The following is a 16416-nucleotide window of genomic DNA, read 5'->3' on the forward strand; positions in this document are numbered from 1 at the left end:
GGAGATAAGGGTGTATACATAGTATGTGACATTATAATGACATGCCTATGCCGTACTTATACTTTCCATCTGTTGTACAAAAGAACAACAAGTCACACTTGGCACAATAATATAAAATAATTTATTACAATGAACATAGTTCAAATGAATACAGTACTCAACAATCCCATGATGATTTCACAATTAGTGTATGTCGATCAAACTGTACAAGTGAGTCCACTGGATCTTTGTCATTCAGGAAGGTTTAATGGCCTTTGGCAGAAGGGTCAAGACATCCAGATTATTGTATTTGTCGCAGATGTCATTAACCTTTTAATAAAATTTGATTTGATAATATACAACTAAAGGATGTGTACCTGTGAATATACTGGGTAGGTAATGTAAAGGCTGTATAAGCCATCTGTGAGATCCATTTCTTATAGTGGTGCAGACTGAAGTAGCAGGAATAATTTATATGTAATTGCATAGATGAGGTAAGACTTCTTTCTCCCTACAGTGTCTAAACACTCTTAGAAAAAAAGATGCTATCTAGATTCTAATTAGGGTTTTTCGGCTGTCCCCATAGGAGAACCCTTTGAAGAAACCTTTTTGGTTCCAGATTGAACTCTATCCACAAAGGGTTTTACATGGAACCCAAAAGAGTTCTGGAATAAAAAAGGGTTCTACCTGGAACCGAAACGGGTTCTCCTATGGGGACAGCCGAATAACCCTTTTGTGTAGAAAGTTTACACCCCCCTTGGATTTCTTCACATTTTATTGTGTTACAAAGTGGAATTAAAATTGATTTGTCATTTTTTTGTCAACAATCTACACCAAATACTCTGTCAAAGTGGAAGAAAAAAATATACCTTGATTAGATAAGTATTCACCCCCCTGAGTTAATACATGTTAGAAACACATTTGACAGCGATTACAGCTTTGAGTCATCTTGGGTAAGTCTCATAAGATCTTCGCACACCTGTATTATGCAATATTTTCCCATTATTCAAGCTCTGTCAAGGTGTTGGAGACCATGGCTAGATAGCAATTTTCAAGTCTTGCCATAGATTTTCAAGCAGATTTAAGTCAAAATTGTAACTTGGCCACTCAGGAACATTCACTGTCTCCTTGGTAAGCTACTCCAGTGTATATTCAGCTTTGTGTTGTAGGTTATTGTCCTGCTGAAAGGTGAATTCCTCTCCCGGTGTCTGGTGTAAAGCAGACTGAAGCAGGATTTCCTATAGGATTTTGCCTGTGCTTAGCTCCATCCCATTGGTTTTCATCCTGAAAAACTCCCCAGTCTTTGCCGATGTCAAGCAGACCCATACCTTGAAGGCAATTACTCAGTGATGTGTTGTGTTGGATTTGCCCCAAACATAAGGCTTTGCATTTAGGCCAAAAAGTATATTCCTTTGCCATGTTTTTTTTGCAGTATTACTTTAGTGCCTTGTTGCATGTTTTGGAATATTTTTATTCTGTGTATTTTTATTATTTTTATGACTCTGTAATTTAGGTCATTATTGTAGAGTCACTTGATCCATCCTCAGTTTTCTCCCATCACAGCCGTTGAACTCTGTAGCTGTTTTAAAATCTCCAATGGCCTCATGGTGACATCCCTAAGCAGTTTCCTTCCTGTCCTGCAGCTCAGTTCAGAAGAATGACTGCATCTTTGATGTGTCTGGGTGGTTTAATGCTTCATCCACAACTTAATTATTAACTTGACCGTGCTTAAAGATATATTCAATGTCTGATATGTTATTGTTACCCATCTACCAATCACTGCCCTTTATTTTTGAAGCTTTCGAAAAAGCCCTGGGAGGACAGAGGAAGAGGTGGTCATAAAAAAATATAATGTCAATCCCTATTATTTCACACAGAGTACAGAGTGAGTCCATATAAATTATTATGTGATTTGTTTAGCCACATTTGACTTCTAAACTAATTCAGGCTTGCCTAAACAAAGTGCGTGAATACTTAAAGGAATGATTATATTTTAGTTATATATTTTTTTTTTTACATTTGTAAAAAACTTGACAAACAATTACAATTAATCTATTTCAATCCCACTTTGTAACAGAACAAAATGTGAAACAAATTCAAGGGGGTGCAGACTTTCTATAGGCACTTAATCTGAAAGTGGACTGGCACAGAGCAAAAAAAACACATTTTCTCTCTTCTGTCTCGCTCCATTTTGTTCAAAGACAACACCAGTCACTTCCTACATTCACAAAGAAAACAAATGATCCAAAACCCAGTTTGTCAGATAACTGTATCAATATTAGTGCAAAACATAAGTGGGTATTTACATTATATACTCAAAATGTATATACGTCTTCACATGATATTCACAAGAGGATTGTCTTACAGGAGGGCCTATAAGACATTATGGTTCATTTGATGTTACATACAAATACAGGGACACGCTACAAAAACCATTGGGTTGATAGATGTTAAATAATCAGATATTACATTAAAACCTTAGAGAAACACTTAGTCATGATAAAAAACTGAAAACATTAGTACACTTCCTCACATTGTTTGAGCTACCATCCCTTTAAAAAAGCAGATCTGTCCACATCTCATAGTACTTTCCATGGGAGTCCAGCCAATGTGAATTACTGATGATCCCTTTATATGTCCAGTGCTAGTTAGAATAATATTATACAACAACAACGCATTGATTACAAATCTGTAGTGGTTTACCTCCCATTTCCACCTCTTCTCCTTCAGGTGCTCTTAATAACTGCCCACAACAACAGGGGGAACCCAGGGGAAGCTGACTGTGAGAGTGCCTGCTGCACGATTTATCACGACTCATTGGTGGGAGCTTTGAAGAAAATCTCTCGACAGTGCCTGGCTGTGTCCTCTGGTGAGTATACTGTGAAACCAATGGTGCGCGGGTCGTTGAAGATCTCATAGTCGTTTCCCCCCTGAACAGAGAGGAATGTAGATACGGCTTTAGAATCTGCTTGTTCACAAATAGGTTTGCACCGACTGCCCTTTTCACTCGTCGACCTCTTTCCTTGTTTCCTCACTCACTCTTTATCTCTCTCTATGTCTCAGTAAAAGAGGTTAAATAAACACACAACCATCACAAAGCTCATGCAACATTCTTTCAGGCAGGGGTCAACTCCACATAGAATGACATCAACAATGATCTCTGAACTGTAACCTTTATCATTCAAGCCACAGCACAATCCTACTCTCATTGCTATCTTTAGCCTCAGAGCATTCCCCACCACTGACACTTCCACAAGGTCCTCCCCTTCACTTACAGACGACGTCTCGTTGCCAAAGAAGTAGATAGCGTCCAGGCCCTCCCCTTCCAGCACGTCCAGACAGAGCCTCTTGTCCCAGCCTTCAGGGAACACGTCAAAACTGATGAGACCACCTGAATAGAGAGGCACACGAGAGGGAATAATTCAGTCAATTTCAATTGATACATTACAATTTAACATCATGTTACTGAACAGAATATTAGTCCCTCCCATAAAATAATGAGGATTTTAGTGATGATTATTAACACATTACAACCAGCTCTCTCATGCCATGTCAGGGATATTTGTTCTGGTCGGTCAATGCACTGATGAGTGAGGATGCCAAATGTATGTAAAATAGGTGTGATATTTCCCCCATTACAGGAACAGCAGCTTTGAGATATTTTTAAGACTGCAACTTCAACCGGTTAATGTTGCACATTTCTCTGCAACAGACTTGGAGCCCAACACATTCTCCCCTCGAAAAGCATGAAAGGTTATTAAAAGCCCCAATCACTGTGCTCAGTTGAGCAGAACAGACTTATTTATGCTCTGTGCATCGACTGTGTGGTGATGGCTTTGACGTACAGTCTGTGTCCAGGGAGGACAGTCTTATTATTGGTGATTATTCACTACTTGGCTGACCTCCATGAGGTTACTAACAGTATGTGAGCCATCAGGCTGCCTCATGAGGTGGACTCAGTTCCACAAACACATATTCAGGTCAATGAGCGGTGAATGTGCACGAAAAGCCCTCAGAGAAATAAGTTTAAATTCTGCTTCTCAACCCCCCCCCCCCCTTCAGATTCTACTTCATTACCCCCCAGTGTTTAAAGCGGCAACCAGCAGTTGAAGCAATAACAAAGCGCCCTCCTCACCGGTAAAAGGTGTGGCGATGGGACTGGAGACACGTGAGCACTCTCAAATTCAAGGGCAGGGCTATGAATGCAAGGACTGACCATCCATGATATCAAAATGATAACTTTAACCATGTTTTTAGGCTATACAGTATTTGTTTACATTTACTTTGTTTATAAACAATGGAGTAAAACTAGCTTATATGTTGTGTTCTGACGGGGTACGACTGTTCAAGATCATATGGATGTGATTCTTCAATAATCAATGGATACATATCATTACTGTATTAGTCCAAAAGTGGATGTAGCAACTGCTGCTTGACCCGAAGGGAAAGCTCACAAACGCAACAGCTAGGGAGGTTTCAGCCAATCAGAGGGTGTATTGGCCACAAACACCCACATCCTCAGCCCATCCCCCACACAGTTCCTTCCCCACCCCTGGCCATGCACCATAAAGGTGAAAGAAAACATAGCCAGGACAAAGGTGCCTGTATTTGAAGTGACACTGCAATGTCGCCTTTTGAGCTGAGTGACACGAGCAAAAATCTCTGCCGTAAGAACAGACAGTGCCGCATAGGCATAAACAGCATTGCATATGTGAAATGTGAACAAACCAAGGCAGGGTAGACGTGCAGATACAGACTGCAATGAGCAAACACATAAATCGTATCCACTAGCCTTCCCATTGGCTTGTTTTATCAGGCTCTAAGGCTGCAGTGTAAACAGCCCTCCAACGGGCTCTGCTGCCAGTGCTATTAGCATCAGCTTCCACATCAGCAACCAGAAGGATTCCCAGTTAATATCAGCAATCAGAGGGATTCCCAGGGCAGTCACTCAGTTAGGGTGAAGTAAGGCCGTTAGGATGAAGTAAGGATGAATGTGTGTGTTTGTAACTACTGCTGCTACTGGCCCAAGGCTTTAACAGAGTGCCTTATGAAGACAACAGCCTTATCTCCAGCTGTTTGTGCAGCTGCCTGAATTGTGTACAGTTTCATAGGCCATTAAGGAAGTCCCACACCTAGTTACAGTCAGCAAACACCTAGTCTGACTAACCAGAGGAAAACATCTCTGAACCTCAGAGAGTGGAGCAGGGGAGAGTAATGTTTAATGAAGTTGGGCACAATGTGTCCAGGAGATTGACTACGCATGGCAGATCGTCTTTGTGAACTGGCAGATAGGAAGCAACAGCAAGGAAAAGACAGCAAAGGAGCTAGTACATTGAAGGCATAACAGGGTTCTTTCTATCTGAGAGATAAATGAGTCTTCAAGTGTAGATATCACACCATGCACAGATGGCATACAAAATAATACTGAAATACAATACTAGAGGTGCTAATAGTTACACTGATATTAATTCCCAGCTCACATCCTGTGCCAGTTGGCTTACCTCTAGTAAATCTTAGACCCTTCCCAGCAAACTCCTCCTGCAGGGCCGCAACAAACTTCTCCCGGATTTTCTCTCTCTGTGAAGAGGTTAAGGAAAGGGGTCAGGCTTCAGGCCACTAAGGGTTAAGCCTCTCCACATCTCCCATCAGACCACTAAACCCTCCATAACGTGTGGCTGTGAAACATCAATGGGCTGTCTGTTCAGCCATCTTGAAAGCTCAGCATTGTTTTGACTTGTTTACTCTCTTCTCCTTTTAATAGGCGCCAACGTAACAGAATATAAGAGAAAAGCATGCCTGCTTGCACTGTGCAGTGATTTGAGGTTATAAGAGGTTGAAAACCTGACTCAATCAATAACGCATGCTTTGTTTGTTTACTATTCGTTTTAAAAGTTTATATGTTTAGGCGTTTTCCTTAGAAGATAATGTCTGCTGTTTGGATCATGATTTAGGCACTCTTATACTGTGTAATACCTTGTCAATTTCAGAGAATTCGATTCGCTCCTCAAGTGTGCAGCTCCGGCCAATGGGGGAGATGTTCAGCATTCCGTTGCGGAATTCGATAAAGGTGCCCCTGAGGGCAGAATAAGGCATTAATCTGCAAAAAGAGACTTTAGTGTGGCTTTGTTACCAACCAGCATACATGTGTAATCTCCCAGCAATTTATTGGGTATTTACCAATGCCGAAGTGTTGGTAAATACCCATTAAATTGCTGGGAGATTACACATGGAGTGTGAGACTTTCTTTATTATGATAGTTTATAGTTTATTCGCCATTAGTCAGCACCTCCACACAAACTATTATTTTGAGTGTGCGCCAGCTCATGTTTTTTTTTACCAACCATCATACAACAATTCTAGAGATTCTAGTGTTAGATCCAGAATTGCTTTGTTTCTCAAGGAAATAAGTATTTCCACCCAGATACAGATCAATCCTTCTGTCTTAGTCTCTCCTTTAGGAATGCTGACAGAGCCACCATTCCTTTCTCCAATGCCTACAGCTGTGATGGACAGGTTGAAGTGGCCATGGGGCCTCTGAATGACTAGATGCATAGAAAAGGAGCTGAAAGTAGGTCAGAGGGAGGGAGTCTCACCTTTTCTTGGGAAGCTTGATCAGCCCCATGTAGCTGAGACAGAAGTTAATGAGGTCCTGCAGTAGTTCCTCTCCTATCTGGTTCTGGATGGCCTGTAGGACAGAGTTCAAATATTTGAACTGTCTTTTCTTATTAACACAGTGCAGTTTTCTTAAAAGACATGATCATAACTTTCCCTTCCAGTCTTCTTAGCTGAGAGCAGTTTATAAGAAAAAAGGTTGTGCCTACATGTTGTTTACATGGAATCATGTTTAAATAGCTTGTTAGTGAGCAAAAATATATTTTATTCCTTCCCTCACCTCAGTGACACCCACCTGTTTGGAAAGGAGCTTCCCATCTTTGTACTGCACCGTGCCATTCTCAGCAAACACATAGTCAAACTTCTGTATCACTGTAAGAGAAAAAGAGGGCAAATTAGGTAAACGTGTGCTATTGCGAGAACATTCATAGTAAATAGACAACACAAGCTACCAGTACACAGCCTTAAAAAAAACTCCCCCAACTGGAACACAGGCATGTTGTACCTGGTGCAGCGGAATAACTTCCGGTGCCGACAGAGATGGCCGCCTCGCTTCGCGTTCCTAGGAAACTATGCAGTTTTTTGTTTTTTTACGTGTTATTTCTTACATTAGTACCCCAGGTCATCTTAGGTTTCATCACATACAGTCGAGAAGAACTACTGAATATAAGATCAGCGTCAACTCACCATCAGTACGACCAAGAATATGCTTTTCGCGACGCGGATCCTGTGCTCTGCCTTACAAACAGGACAACGGAGTGGATCCCATGCAGCAACCCAAAAAAACGACTCAGAAAAAGAGGGAAACGAGGCGGTCTTCTGGTCAGACTCCGGAGACGGGCACACCGTGCACCATTCCCTAGCATTCTTCTTGCCAATGTCCAGTCTCTTGACAACAAGGTTGATGAAATCCGAGCAAGGGGGACATCAGAGACTGTAACGTTCTTTGCTTCACGGAAACGTGGCTTACTGGAGAGACGCTATCCGAAGCGGTGCAGCCAACAGGTTTCTCCACGCATCGCGCAGACAGAAAAAAACATCTTTCTGGTAAAAAGAGGGGCGGGGGCGTATGCCTTATGACTAACGTGACATGGTGTGATGAAAGAAACATACAGGAACTCAAATCCTTCTGTTCACCTGATTTAGAATTCCTCACAATCAAATGTAGACCGCATTATCTACCAAGAGAATTCTCTTCGATTATAGTCACAGCCGTATATATCCCCCCCCAAGCAGACACATCGTTGGCTCTGAATGAACTTTATTTGACTCTTTGCAAACTGGAAACCATTTATCCGGAGGCTGCATTCATTGTAGCTGGGGATTTTAACAAGGCTAATCTGAAAACAAGACTCCCCAAATTTTATCAGCATATCGATTGCGCAACCAGGGGTGGAAAGACCTTGGATCATTGTTACTCTAACTTCCGCGACGCATATAAGGCCCTGCCCCGCCCCCCTTTCGGAAAAGCTGACCACGACTCCATTTTGTTGATCCCTGCCTACAGACAGAAACTAAATCAAGAGGCTCCCACGCTGAGGTCTGTCCAACGCTGGTCCGACCAAGCTGACTCCACACTCCAAGACTGCTTCCATCACGTGGACTGGGACATGTTTCGTACTGCGTCAGACAACAACATTGACGAATACGCTGATTCGGTGTGCGAGTTCATTAGAACGTGCGTTGAAGATGTTGTTCCCATAGCAACGATTAAAACATTCCCTAACCAGAAACCGTGGATTGATGGCAGCATTCGCGTGAAACTGAAAGCGCGAACCACTGCTTTTAATCAGGGCAAGGTGTCTGGTAACATGACCGAATACAAACAGTGCAGCTATTCCCTCCGCAAGGCTATCAAACAAGCTAAGCGTCAGTACAGAGACAAAGTAGAATCTCAATTCAACGGCTCAGACACAAGAGGCATGTGGCAGGGTCTACAGTCAATCACGGACTACAGGAAGAAATCCAGCCCAGTCACGGACCAGGATGTCCTGCTCCCAGGCAGACTAAATAACTTTTTTGCCCGCTTTGAGGACAATACAGTGCCACTGACACGGCCTGCAACGAAAACTTGCGGTCTCTCCTTCACTGCGGCCGAGGTGAGTAAGACATTTAAACGTGTTAACCCTCGCAAGGCTGCAGGCCCAGACGGCATCCCCAGCCGCGCCCTCAGAGCATGCGCAGACCAGCTGGCCGGTGTGTTTACGGACATATTCAATCAATCCCTATACCAGTCTGCTGTTCCCACATGCTTCAAGAGGGCCACCATTGTTCCTGTTCCCAAGAAAGCTAAGGTAACTGAGCTAAACGACTACCGCCCCGTAGCACTCACTTCCGTCATCATGAAGTGCTTTGAGAGACTAGTCAAGGACCATATCACCTCCACCCTACCTGACACCCTAGACCCGCTCCAATTTGCTTACCGCCCAAATAGGTCCACAGACGATGCAATCTCAACCACACTGCACACTGCCCTAACCCATCTGGGCAAGAGGAATACCTATGTGAGAATGCTGTTCATCGACTACAGCTCGGCATTCAACACCATAGTACCCTCCAAGCTCGTCATCAAGCTCGAGACCCTGGGTCTCGACCCCGCCCTGTGCAACTGGGTACTGGACTTCCTGACGGGCCGCCCCCAGGTGGTGAGGGTGGGCAACAACATCTCCTCCCCGCTGATCCTCAACACTGGGGCCCCACAAGGGTGCGTTCTGAGCCCTCTCCTGTACTCCCTGTTCACCCACGACTGCGTGGCCACGCACGCCTCCAACTCAATCATCAAGTTTGCGGACGACACAACAGTGGTAGGCTTGATTACCAACAACGACGAGACGGCCTACAGGGAGGAGGTGAGGGCCCTCGGAGTGTGGTGTCAGGAAAATAGCCTCACACTCAACGTCAACAAAACTAAGGAGATGATTGTGGACTTCAGGAAACAGCAGAGGGAACACCCCCCTATCCACATCGATGGAACAGTAGTGGAGAGGGTAGCAAGTTTTAAGTTCCTCGGCATACACATCACAGACAAACTGAATTGGTCCACTCACACAGACAGCATTGTGAAGAAGGCGCAGCAGCGCCTCTTCAACCTCAGGAGGCTGAAGAAATTCGGCTTGTCACCAAAAGCACTCACAAACTTCTACAGATGCACAATCGAGAGCATCCTGGCGGGCTGTATCACCGTCTGGTACGGCAACTGCTCCGCCCTCAACCGTAAGGCTCTCCAGAGGGTAGTGAGGTCTGCACAACGCATCACCGGGGGCAAACTACCTGCCCTCCAGGACACCTACACCACCCGATTCACAGGAAGGCCATAAAGATCATCAAGGACATCAACCACCCGAGCCACTGCCTGTTCACCCCGCTATCATCCAGAAGGCGAGGTCAGTACAGGTGCATCAAAGCTGGGACCGAGAGACTGAAAAACAGCTTCTATCTCAAGGCCATCAGACTGTTAAACAGCCACCACTAACATTGAGTGGCTGCTGCCAACACACTGACACTGACTCAACTCCAGCCACTTTAATAATGGGAATTGATGGGAAATGATGTAAGTATATCACTAGCCACTTTAAACAATGCTACCTTATATAATGTTACTTACCCTACATTATTCATCTCATATGCATACGTATATACTGTACTCTATATCATCGACTGTATCCTTATGTAATACATGTATCACTAGCCACTTTAACTATGCCACTTTGTTTACATACTCATCTCATATGTATATACTGTACTCGATACCATCTACTGTATCTTGCCTATGCTGCTCTGTACCATCACTCATTCATATATCCTTATGTACATATTCTTTATCCCCTCACACTGTGTACAAGACAGTAGTTTTGGAATTGTTAGTTAGATTACTTGTTGGTTATTACTGCATTGTCGGAACTAGAAGCACAAGCATTTCGCTACACTCGCATTAACATCTGCTAACCATGTGTATGTGACAAATAAAATTTGATTTGATTTTGATTATTGGTCATTGCAGATTACCACCTATGTAACACTACCTGGAACAGTCCAGATTAATCTCTGTCCTGTCCATTCACTGTACACATACAGTGCCTTGCGAAAGTATTTGGCCCCCTTGAACTTTGCGACCTTTTGCCACATTTCAGGCTTCAAACATAAAAATATAAAACTGTATTTTTTTGTGAAGAATCAACAACAAGTGGGACACAATCATGAAGTGGAACCACATTTATTGGATATTTCAAACTTTTTTAACAAATCAAAAACTGAAAAATTGGGCGTGCAAAATTATTCAGCCCCTTTACTTTCAGTGCAGCAAACTCTCTCCAGAAGTTCAGTGAGGATCTCTGAATGATCCAATGTTGACCTAAATGACTAATGATGATAAATACAATCCACCTGTGTGTAATCAAGTCTCCGTATAAATGCACCTGCACTGTGATAGTCTCAGAGGTCCGTTAAAAGCGCAGAGAGCATCATAAAGAACAAGGAACACACCAGGCAGGTCCGAGATAATGTTGTGAAGAAGTTTAAAGCCGGATTTGGATACAAAAAGATTTCCCAAGCTTTAAACATCCCAAGGAGCACTGTGCAAGCGATAATATTGAAATGGAAGGAGTATCAGACCACTGCAAATCTACCAAGACCTGGCCGTCCCTCTAAACTTTCAGCTCATACAAGGAGAAGACTGATCAGAGATGCAGCCAAGAGACCCATGATCACTCTGGATGAACTGCAGAGATCTACAGCTGAGGTGGGAGACTCTGTCCATAGGACAACAATCAGTCATATATTGCACAAATCTGACCTTTATGGAAGAATGGCAAGAAGAAAGACATTTCTTAAAGATATCCATAAAAAGTGTCGTTTAAAGTTTGCCACAAGCCACCTGGGAGACACACCAAACATGTGGAAGAAGGTGCTCTGGTCAGATGAAACCAAAATTGAACTTTTTGGCAACAATGCAAAACATTATGTTTGGCGTAAAAGCAACACAGCTCATTACCCTGAACACACCATCCCCACTGTCAAACATGGTGGTGGCAGCATCATGGTTTGGGCCTGCTTTTCTTCAGCAGGGACAGGGAAGATGGTTAAAATTGATGGGAAGATGGATGGAGCCAAATACAGGACCATTCTGGAAGAAAACCTGATGGAGTCTGCAAAAGACCTGAGACTGGGACGGAGATTTGTCTTCCAACAAGACAATGATCCAAAACATAAAGCAAAATCTACAATGGAATGGTTCAAAAATAAACATATCCAGGTGTTAGAATGGCCAAGTCAAAGTCCAGACCTGAATCCAATCGAGAATCTGTGGAAAGAACTGAAAACTGCTGTTCACAAATGCTCTCCATCCAACCTCACCGAGCTCAAGCTGTTTTGCAAGGAGGAAAAAATGTCAGTCTCTCGATGTGCAAAACTGATAGAGACATACCCCAAGCGACTTACAGCTGTAATCGCAGCAAAAGGTGGCGTTACAAAGTATTAACTTAAGGGGGCTGAATAATTTTGCACGCCCAATTTTTCAGTTTTTGATTTGTTAAAAAAGTTTGAAATATCCAATAAATGTCGTTCCACTTCATGATTGTGTCCCACTTGTTGTTGATTCTTTACAAAAAAATACAGTTTTATATCTTTATGTTTGAAGCCTGAAATGTGGCAAAAGGTTGCAAAGTTCAAGGGGGCTGAATACTTTCGCAAGGCACTGTATCTCACATGGCTAGAGTATCAAAGTACTGAGCATCTCAATCAGTCTTGCATAATGCAGTCTGGGGATGATCAGGATAGAGAACTGTTGATGCAGAAATGCACTGAAAACAAAGCCTTGAATGCACTAGTAGCACTCCCACTTTTATTTACTCTATCGTTCGTCACTTTACTTTTGTTGCTGCTCCGAGTGATGACGGTCAGTTGTCAGTGTGTTGGTGGCCAGTCTCCACTGCTGTGTGTAAACTCCACCACAGGGTCAGTGTGTCAAGGCAACACAGGTACATGAGCAAACATGTAACTCCACCTGGGTCCATGTGCGACCCGGAGCGGAGACTTCAGTTATGATGTAGCTGCTTTCGTCTATGTCTGTTATTTATGGACTGATGTCAAATGAGAGTGGGCTGCCAACATGAAAGACCCCTCTCTGGTGAATTTCCTTTCAATAATTTCACGACCATGAAAGCGACAGCCTTTTGGGGTTTGCAAAGCCCTGTGAGAGAAAGGCAATAATATGGGTTTGAGGGTGAATATGTGAGACTGAAATGAGACCAAAGTGAGAATGAGGAGTGCTCACCTTCATCTCCCTCCCCCAGCTGTTCTGCGATCTTTGAGTAGTCTGATCCACCCACTATGCCGATCTTCACCTTCCTGCGCAGAGACTGGAAAAACTCATCCAGCTTAGGGTCAATTTTCTGCAGGGTGTAAGCACACACGCATGACGCGTAAACACATGATGAGTGCACACAGACAGACACACACACAGTCTGTACCTGTTTGTGTTGTCTATCATTGAAAACACTGTTTTAGGGACTCATAATATAAACTGTGACAAGACAGGCATTTACAGTTCTTAAAACTGCTTTTGTTGTCTGACCACAAAGCAGGAGAATGCTTTTGTTTGTGAGGTTAGGTAGCATTGACCGAGTGAGATAGGCATCTGTCTCTGAAGGAGGAGCAACTTTGATAGTGGTCTATTGATCCTCTGCAGACATAATCCTATTAAACCAGCTTTCCATCTTGCCAGAGAGACTTGGGCAGATGGATCAGGCAGGGACCGCTTCATGCTCACATGAGGAAACTGCATTACATAATATAAGGGCAGTGGGTTCATTCTGCACACTTATGTCTATGTGACCGACCAATGGCTGCTGAACTGGGCACTGCCTACACGGCGATCATTGAACATTTCTGTACATCACCGGTCCAGACACTGAGACAAGAATGCAGATAGACAAAAAAAAAAAAACGATCATATTGTAGGCTATGTTACAACAAAGACATCATCTTGTGACGATGGGCAGAGATACGAGGGATAACCTAAATGTTTATCCTCCTGTTTGATTGAATTATTTGAAGACACGGAGAACTGCCTGTGTTCACACGACAATTGCAAAGACATGCATTGATGCAGCATTGTGTAACAGAAAGTTAACCATTTATCTTCATATGAATGAGTATTTTTTTTGTTCAACTACTGAAATCATGATGAAAAACACTAGAGAGCCGTTTCCCTGATTATTCATTGATTATCTTGCATTTCAAATCTGGGGGTCAAAAGAGGCCGAGGACATAACTAATAGGCTACCTCCATTATGAATGTCAACATCCTTGATCAAAGTAGTCTGTTTTTAGGGTAGGAACTCCATGTGACTCCTCTTCCCATGTACCCACTTTAAGTTGTTTACGATCAGTTTATCTGTCTGTTAAAGTTCCAATGCAGCTGTTGTTATCTCAAAATCAAATCATTTCTGGGTAACAATGAAGTACCTTAATTGTCAAAAAGAAACAGAAATAGCTTCAGAGCAAAGAGCAATTTCTCAAGCAAGAATTTTGCTAGGACTGTTTGAGAGTGGTCTGAGTGGGAAGGGGGAAACAAAACAATGAGCTGTTATTGGCAGAGAGGTTTGGAACACTCTTTCTCATTGGTCTATTAACTAATGATATCACCAGGCATTACAAAACTCCATCCCACCAAAACAGTCTGAAATTCAACAGCTGTCTTTTCAAACAGCTCTTACACTAAAAGGGCATTATTATAATATATATATTATAATTTTCACAATTTCACCTTATCCAACCTAATAGTGTGGCAATATATATAAAACACTGGGCATTGAAGGATTGGTGCGAACAGTTGCAAGGTAATTGTTACTTCACATGGACGGACATGAAACTTTCAGGAAACAGCAGTTATAGGCTATTTTGAATGGGCGTAAGCAGTGTCCCAGTGTAACGGTGGTCTAGGGTTGACCACCACCAGGATGCTATATGAAATTTGACTTCATAAGTGTTGTGCAAGTAGGCAACAGTAGCCTACAGTCGTGTTCTCGTACGGACGGAGGACATAACGTTCATCCAAATGAATGTCTCTGCTCCATGGGGTGCGCGCTACTTTTAGTGAAATACAAAGCTTCAGATGCAAACGAAGACATTTCAGTTTCATTCAAAAGAGTTGACGGACGACAGCATTTGTAGGCTACAACCACGGGATTAAATAATATATGAAAACAAGAACTTGGAAGGACAGAAAATGATGGTGTTTGCCAACATTATCAGGAAGTACATCGACAGAAAATAGTAAATCATTAAATAACATGCAGGAACATTCCAGACCTTGCTGCAGATAAGACATTGATTGACATTATTGCAACAGTTTTGTGCTATCAAGATGGCATGGGAATTGGCAAAGCGCCCTATAATTCCTTGAAAAATAGAAAGGTTTGACAAGTTGGACAGCAACGTTAGAAGAAAGAAAATGACAAACAAAGCACAATTAATACAACGGGATAATAAAACATGCTATTTAGCCTACCTCTCTCGGTGGGGTAAGAGTGCCGTCCACGTCAAATAAACACAGAATAGTCCTTTTTGAAGAACCGTTTGATTCATCCATTTCTTATTTTGCAATGATAGTGTTACTAATGTGTAAGTGAAGGTAGTGTTACTATTGTGTAAGTAATGATAATGTTATTAATGTGTAATAAATATTCTGGGAAAGAGTGACAATTTTCTGGTCTCGCCTCTAATGCAAAACAAAGACTACTGTATAGGCTACAATACGGTACACTGTAAAATCTATTGCCTACCACTAGTTGGATGAATAATGTATGCCACGCGGTCTAGTAGATAACGACAAACCATATCCAATAGTTGTTGAACTGTAGCTTATCCTCAGACTGAAGAATAGTTCGGCCACCGTTCCCGATCGAATTCAGAGAACCATCACAGGCAGCTCGACAAGTCTCAGGTTTATTTTGCAACAATGTCTCGACTCTCGTAGGCTACATGCAAACAGCCAATCGCAGCTTTTATGTTGGATGACGCGAAGTGGGTGTTGGTAAGATATATAAACATAGAAGTCCTTTGCCGCCTCCCATGTCAAATCAAGACGGATTAAAACCCATCTCAACAGTCATTCGACCGTTCACCTAGAGGGAAGGACAGTGCTCAGACTGTGCCTAGATCTGTACAATGTAGGCTATCATATAATAAATTCACAGCCCAAGCAATAGAATAATTCCTTACTGCATGTCAGGCCAGCCAGGGCATTAATCAGGCCAGCCAGGGCAGTGAGAAATGTATGATGAATAACGTTTAGTTGATATCTCCATCAAGTGTTGCTTTTAGTTACCTGTATAAAATGGTGATAGATCCAACTTCCAAGATACACACTCACACTCTGTCTGGATAGAGGATTACCAGGACGTTTGAGTGATCGCTTTTATTATCAGTAAGTTAGTTGTCCACTAGAGGGCAGGCTAAAACAATATGCGTGCTTGTGCCCTATGGAAGCCAAATGGCATAGTGCAGAACAGCTATATTCCGAAGGCGGTTCTGAGGGCTGTTAGATTGATTTATCTGTTAAGGGTATTTGCAATCCTAACATGTCTTGTGGGTGGTGAGAAACTCAAATAAAGATGAAAGGTCTATTAGCGTCAAAGGAAAAATCATGTTTACATAAAGACATGATTATAGTCCTGGTCCCTATTGGCACAGATGGCCATTTGTTCTGCATCACTCCTTAATAAACAGTCCATATTTTGACATTCTAATTGATATTGTGAATGGACATGAAAACTATGCATTTCAAATAGATTTCAAAAATATTTCTTATTGTTGCATTGTTGA

At 42.5% G+C, this 16416-nt stretch overlaps 1 protein-coding gene across 8 annotated transcripts; it reads right to left on the bottom strand.

The window, feature by feature from the left end:
* Positions 1–98: 98 nt before the first annotated feature.
* On the bottom strand, positions 99–15653 carry pmm1 (phosphomannomutase 1). 8 transcript variants are annotated; one of them, XM_021558017.3, is made up of 8 exons: positions 15101–15653; positions 12863–12980; positions 6887–6963; positions 6573–6664; positions 5953–6052; positions 5481–5556; positions 3255–3370; positions 99–2909 (listed from the first exon to the last, which is right to left on the bottom strand). In XM_021558017.3, the coding sequence occupies exons 1-8, from the start codon at positions 15179–15181 to the stop codon at positions 2787–2789; spliced, it is 783 nt and encodes a 260-aa protein (XP_021413692.1). In that variant the 5' UTR covers positions 15182–15653; the 3' UTR covers positions 99–2786. The 8 variants fall into 8 exon arrangements, with proteins under 8 accessions (XP_021413692.1, XP_090052682.1, XP_021413691.1 ...); XM_090196556.1 differs by having other exon boundaries at positions 5953–6076; positions 15101–15607; XM_021558016.3 differs by having other exon boundaries at positions 6872–6963; positions 15101–15607.
* Positions 15654–16416: the final 763 nt, after the last annotated feature.

Source organism: Oncorhynchus mykiss, chromosome 13 (genome assembly GCF_057628025.1).
Source record: "Oncorhynchus mykiss isolate SJ-2025 chromosome 13, ASM5762802v1, whole genome shotgun sequence".
Classification (NCBI taxonomy): domain Eukaryota; kingdom Metazoa; phylum Chordata; class Actinopteri; order Salmoniformes; family Salmonidae; genus Oncorhynchus; species Oncorhynchus mykiss.

Excerpts from the sequence above, each read along its gene's own strand:
- pmm1 (XM_090196561.1), bottom strand. The coding sequence starts at position 15,181 with ATGGATGAATCAAACGGTTCTTCAAAAAGGACTATTCTGTGTTTATTT. Across the intron at positions 6,964-12,862 it reads GCTGGGGGAGGGAGATGAAG|TGATACAGAAGTTTGACTAT; the intron begins GTGAGCACTCCT and ends TTTCTCTTACAG. Across the intron at positions 6,053-6,572 it reads ATCAAGCTTCCCAAGAAAAG|GGGCACCTTTATCGAATTCC; the intron begins GTGAGACTCCCT and ends TTCTGCCCTCAG.